General features: G+C 32.4%; 1 protein-coding gene across 1 annotated transcript; it reads left to right on the top strand.

Annotated features, from left to right (window-relative positions):
* The first annotated feature begins 1,804 nt into the window (after positions 1 to 1,804).
* On the top strand, positions 1,805 to 4,988 carry LOC102614590 (trimethyltridecatetraene synthase-like). Its single transcript, XM_015526846.3, has 2 exons — positions 1,805 to 2,752; positions 3,094 to 4,988. Exons 1-2 carry the CDS (start codon positions 1,844 to 1,846, stop codon positions 3,721 to 3,723), a joined length of 1,539 nt encoding a protein of 512 aa, XP_015382332.2. The 5' UTR covers positions 1,805 to 1,843; the 3' UTR covers positions 3,724 to 4,988.
* Positions 4,989 to 6,144: the final 1,156 nt, after the last annotated feature.

The following is a 6,144-nucleotide window of genomic DNA, read 5'->3' as shown; positions in this document are numbered from 1 at the left end:
AATTATATCACAACTCTTAATTTATTTTTAGTCTTTGAGAACCGACAATGAGTTTATTATAAACCATGAGTTAGAGTGGAGAAAAAGGTCAAGCCAGCCCGAGCCAACCTGACCCAGGCCCGTAGATGTTTGGCCCAGCCTTCCATATGAGGGCCTGAACATGGGCAAAAAGTTTTAAATTTTATTGTGAATAGGCCTAATTAAGAGCATATGAAGAAAGCCCGAGTTTAATAATCTATAAATTAAAAAAAGAAAATAACCAATTCAAGTGATTGAATTTGTGGTTTATTATGTTATGTTATCAGTATTTTATATATTAAACTATTAATCGACTATATATTGAATAGTCATCTTTAATTTTTTTTTACTTTTAAATTTATTGAAAATTTATTTAAAAAACTAATGGAGGCCTGTCCCAATCCAAGCCCGTCAAAACCCGACCCATTTAAGTGTAGATGAACTTTTAGAGGACTTAAACCTATTGCCAATAACATAAAATTTAGCTAAGGCTTGAAAAAATTCAACCCAATCCTACAATTTATCGTCCCTACTACTAATTGTTACATATATGTTGTCCATTTCACTAATGTCGTCTTCATCGATGAGATAAGATAAAAACGTGTCTACAAATTGGTAACGTCTTTATTTGGAAAGAAAACAATAATTGCTGTTTCGGGTCCCACATAACGTGCAAAATGCATATATAGATAATTAATTCCCTGTTTCTTCCTGTACTTATTGGTGGATAAAGTAGATCTATTATCAACCATGATTGAAGATATCATTTACATTTCAAATTTATTTTTTTAATTTTTATTTTAGGATATTATCAAATATCCGCCAAAAATTTCTTGATATACCGATTCACTATCAAATTTTTTTGACAATTATATTTTATCAACTAATATTTCAGCCGTTATCATTTTACCACCAAAACCTTAATACTGTTAAAAAATTGTTAATGTCAAAAGAGTATTTGAGTAACTTTAAATTGAAATTATTTTTCTAGAATTTTATATTTTTCTCCATACATCTAATTTACTAGCCTTTTTTTTGTTTTCTTTATTTTATTTATTAGAATTTTATTATATTAAAACATCCCAAAGATAGAATTCGAGGTTTTCTAATAAAGTACTAGTAATTGAAATTTTTTCATGCATCTAGAAATAAACTAATTAATGCTATTATTTTCAGTTGTACAAACAAATTTCACCATATTAAGGTCAATTATGATTAAATCAATTAAACATAAAAATATAAAATTATATGAATTATTTTAGGGGCTTGGTTATAATTAAGCTTAATATTGTGAAGTTTATATGTACAAGTAAAAATAATATTTTGAATTAGTTTGATAAAAAATACATGAAAAAATTTTAATCATTGTCACTCTGTCAGAAAAAGTTAGAATTTTATTTTGAGGGTATTTTAAAATAATAAAGCTCTAATAATTGAGCTAAAGAAAATTTAAAAAATGGCTTGTAAAAAGGATGTTTAAAAAAAAAGATAAAAACTATAAACAAATTAGGAAAATAATTTTTGCTAGAAGTTCTTCAAATATTCTTGTGACTTTAGTAATTTTTTTATTAGTGTTAAGGTTTTTGGGGTAAAATAATAACAACCAAAACATTAGGTGACAAAAAGGTAATTTTCAGAAAATTTTGACAGTGAATTGATATGTCAAAAAACTTAGTATCTCTTTTATTTTTCCTAAAGGTGAACAAAAAACAAGAAAAGTATTTATCATAAATAATAATAGCTCAAGCAATTGCTTGTTGCTCCATCATTATAAATAAAGCTATCACAACAACATTTCCTCACGGCAATCATAACTCATGTAATAATGGAGTATTCATGGCCTTCAGACTCAGCTATGTTTTACTCAATCCTCCTCGTATTCCCTCTCCTCCTCTTCATTTGCGGCAGCCGTTGTCGTCGTAACCTTAATTTGCCACCCGGCCCATGCCCATGGCCTATCATCGGCAATCTCAACCTCATGGGCTCACTCCCCCACCGGTCCATCCACTCTCTCTCCCAAAAATATGGACCGATAATGCAACTCCGGTTCGGTTCGTTCCCGGTCGTTGTTGGCTCATCAGTTGAAATGGCAAAACTTTTCCTCAAAACTCATGATGCTAACTTCGCTTCCCGGCCCAGAACAGCTGCCGGCAAATACACGACCTACAATTATTCTGATATGGTATGGGCTACGTATGGTCCATATTGGCGTCAGGCACGTAAAATATTCTTGATTGAAATTTTTAGTCCAAAGCGATTAGAATCATTTGAGTTCATACGGGTACAAGAAATAAAAAAATTTCTCTTTGGCTTGTACAAATCATCAGCCAAGCCTGTTCATTTGAAAGATCATCTTTCAAAACTTAGTCTCAATGTGATTAGCAGAATGGTATTAGGAAAAAATTACACAGAGGAAACTGAACAAGATTTTGTTACACCACAAGAGTACACGGAAATGCTACAAGAATTGTTCTACCTCAATGGGGTTTTGGAGATCGGGGACTCAATCCCTTGGCTTGGTTTTTTAGATTTGCAAGGGCATATAAAGAGAATGAAAGCTTTGATGAAGAAGCTTGATAGATTTTACGAGCTTGTCTTGCATGAGCACAATGCTAAGAGGAAATCATCTACGGGTTTTGTGGCTAGTGATATGGTGGATGTTCTGTTGCAGCTTGCTGATGACCCTACTCTTGAATTTAAGCTTGAAAGAGACCAGGTTAAGGCTTTAATCCAGGTATATGTATATTTAACTATTTGATTAGATGTACTTGAACTCAGTTGATCAGTTAAATAAATCTACTACTTAAAACCCTAGAGCAATTTAACTGTTTTATATTACTTACTAAGTTTAGTAATTTATTTGGTTTCTAATGATTTATTCAAATACTTCATATATTCTTTGCATATAACCAACAAAGAATCATGAGATACGTACGGTTTGTACGTGTATCGTAATTCTACCCGCTAGTCGTACATACCTCAAATGTATAAAAACTTTAATCATGCATACAACCATCAAAGTTGTTTATTGTTTTGAAAATCTTAACCACATTCGATTTTGCTTTGAGTTTTTAGGACCTTTTAGCTGGTGGAACTGAGAGCTCAACGGTGACACTAGAGTGGGCAATTTCTGAGCTCATGAAAAAGCCAGAAATTTTTGACAAGGCAACAAAAGAGCTAGATAGAGTAATAGGAAGAAACAGATTGGTTGAAGAGAAAGACATTGTTGACCTTCCATATATAGATGCAATTGTTAAAGAAACTATGCGTCTCCACCCAGTCGCTCCCATGCTGGTTCCTCGATTTGCTAGAGAAAATTGCAAAGTTGCTGGTTATGACATTCCCAAAAACACTCGCGTTCTTGTCAACGTATGGGCAATAGGGAGAGATCCAACTATATGGGAAAACCCTAATGAATTTCGGCCGGAGAGATTCTTTGGAAAAGAAATTGATGTTAAAGGCCATGATTTTGAGTTGTTGCCATTTGGAGCTGGGAGGAGAATGTGCCCTGGTTATGATCTAGGGCTTAAGGTTATTCAAACAAGTTTGTCTAATCTTTTACAATGTTTTGAATGGAAATTGCCGGGTGATATGAAGAAAGAGGATTTAGATATGGAAGAAAGTTTTGGGCTATCAACTCCCAAAAAAATCCCACTTCTAGTTGTTCCTCAACCTCGACTTCCTATCCATGTTTACTCTATGTGAGTATTAGTCTTGCTTTTTTAATTTGTTATGAATAATAAATTTGGAGGTTTATAAAATATAATAGCAGCTGGTTGGTTAATTAATTTCCTTGTATCTTAAAGTTTGGTAGTGTGCTGATGATTTGTGTATACTATCCCATTCCCATGTACCAAATTCCATCGTAATGTAGCAATTAGCTTTTATCCGTAATCTGATCAAGTCTTTTATTTGTAATATTAATAATGTTTGAGTTGAGAGGCCAGTAAAAGAAGACACGTGCAGAGTTCTTGGGATAGATACAGTCTCAGGTCCACTATTTGGACAGCACAGTTGAGTACTTGAGTACCAGTGGAAGTATGGATGTGAACTGGCTTGAAATATCAAGGGATAAGAATTGAATTCTTCTAGATGTTTATAGAAAGATAATAAAATCTTTGTTTTCAAAATAAAAAAAAAACTATTTCTCCTTTTAAGTAAGCATGACATTTAGCCCTACAAGTTCACAGTCACTATCAAAATTGGAGCAATAAGTAGAGCCCCTTTGTATCAAAAAAAAAAAAAAAAAATTGGAGCAATAAGAGATTACGGTGGCCTTTACTACAGTAAATATTTACATAAAAATGGACATTTAGTAGTGCTAAATGGAGAGAAAATTGACAGAAGGCTGAGAGATACGGCAGCACAAGCTGCCGTTTCGCCTCTCTCTCTCTTTCTCAGTGTTCTCTACATTTATATATATATATATATAAGTCCGTCTTATAAAAGGAAAAAAAAAAGTAACGCCTCTCTCTCCCTCTCCCTCTCCCTCTCTCCCTATCCAGTCTGAGCACCGCCGCTGCAGATCGAGCTTCTCTTCTTCCTCTCGCGTCTGTCCAGATCGTGACTCCCTCTCCAAACTCACTACTACAGATCGAGCTTCTCTTCTCCCTCTCACGTCTGTCCAGATCGTGTCTCCCTCTCCAAACTCGCTGCCGCAGATCGAGCTTCTCTTCTCCCTCTCGTCTCTGTCCAGATCGTGTCTCCCTCTCTAAAATCGCTGCCGCAGATCAAGCTTCTCTTCTACCGATTATTATTTCGGGAAAATTTCTGACCGTTTATGGATTAATTTTGAAAATTTTGTTGGTAATTATTTGGTGATAAAGGTGAATTTTTTGCTTGAAATATTAATTGTGCATTATTTATAATTTGTTATGGAAATTAATTATGTAAATCACTGTACTGCCGTTTCAAGTAGGAAAATGCTAAGTGGTAATTATTTGGTGATAAAGATGATTTTTTTGTGGTAATTATTTAGTGATTAATTTAGAAAATTTCTGCCTGTTTATTATTTGCTGAAAATTTTCGGATGGGTATATGGATTAATTTTAAAAATTTTAGTGGTAATTATTTGGTGATAAAGATGAATTTTTGGCTTAGAATATTAATTGTGCATTAAATGTCGTGGAAATTGCTAGACTTTTGGCTTGGAATATTTAATTCTGAATTTGGTATCAATATGTAGTTTATGTATTACACATGTTGAAAACATATTACAAACAGACTTTTTTTTCCTATGCATTTTATGACCGCATTGTTTGAACTCCCTTTTTTTTGGGCAGTTAAAGTAGTGTAATAGTGAAAAGTATTGTAATATTGACAATATCATCTAGCACAAATAAAAGTCAAAATTCACTACAAATATGTAATGAATATAGTGGTCAAATGGAGTTGTTAACATCACATATTGCAAAGAATCCAAATTGTAAATTTTGGAAATGTAGAGTATGTAAAAATTTTTAATGGGTAGAAGATTGTAAATTTAGCGATGAAAAAATTGACTTATTAGTGGAGGAAGTTAGGAAGTTTAAATTGGAAATTAAGTGTTTGTCTGTTAAATTTCAATTGTTGCATAAAGAACTTGAGCATATGCAACTTCAAAGAAAACATACATCAGGATACAATTTCATTAAAATGTTTGTGATTATTGTACTATGTTTTATATTTAAATTTTATTTTTAAGTTGTTTCAATTTGTACTATCTACTAGAAAAAAAAAAAAAACTTATAGACATATATAATTGTATTGTCCCTCCAAATATAAGATTCAAGTTGTTGTTATAATTGTTATTGTACTGATTTTTGTCATGGAAAATTGTCAAAAAGTATCATTGAAAATTATGAAAAAAGCTACCAGCCAACAAAAGTTACAGAAAAAAAAAAAAACAATAGTGCAATTAATCATCAGTGCAATTAGTCTATTTAAGTCAAATTTAAGTGAAATGATAGAAAAATAGAAAATAATCTGAACAAAATATAAGTCCAAACGTCAATCACATCCACTGTTGTCTTTATTACATTGTTGATGTAGCAAATGTTGGAAAGTCTCACTTCCAAATCCTTCATACGTCATCAAATGATAAGGATAATGTGTTGCAAGGCATATGCGGGATTGGTTGCTATAATA

The sequence above is a fragment of the Citrus sinensis genome, chromosome 7, assembly GCF_022201045.2.
Source record: "Citrus sinensis cultivar Valencia sweet orange chromosome 7, DVS_A1.0, whole genome shotgun sequence".
Classification (NCBI taxonomy): domain Eukaryota; kingdom Viridiplantae; phylum Streptophyta; class Magnoliopsida; order Sapindales; family Rutaceae; genus Citrus; species Citrus sinensis.
Note: the sequence above shows the minus strand (reverse complement) of the source record. Positions and strands in the feature narration are given on the sequence as shown.

Excerpts from the sequence above, each read along its gene's own strand:
- LOC102614590 (XM_015526846.3), top strand. The coding sequence starts at position 1,844 with ATGGAGTATTCATGGCCTTCAGACTCAGCTATGTTTTACTCAATCCTC. Across the intron at positions 2,753-3,093 it reads AGGTTAAGGCTTTAATCCAG|GACCTTTTAGCTGGTGGAAC; the intron begins GTATATGTATAT and ends TTGAGTTTTTAG.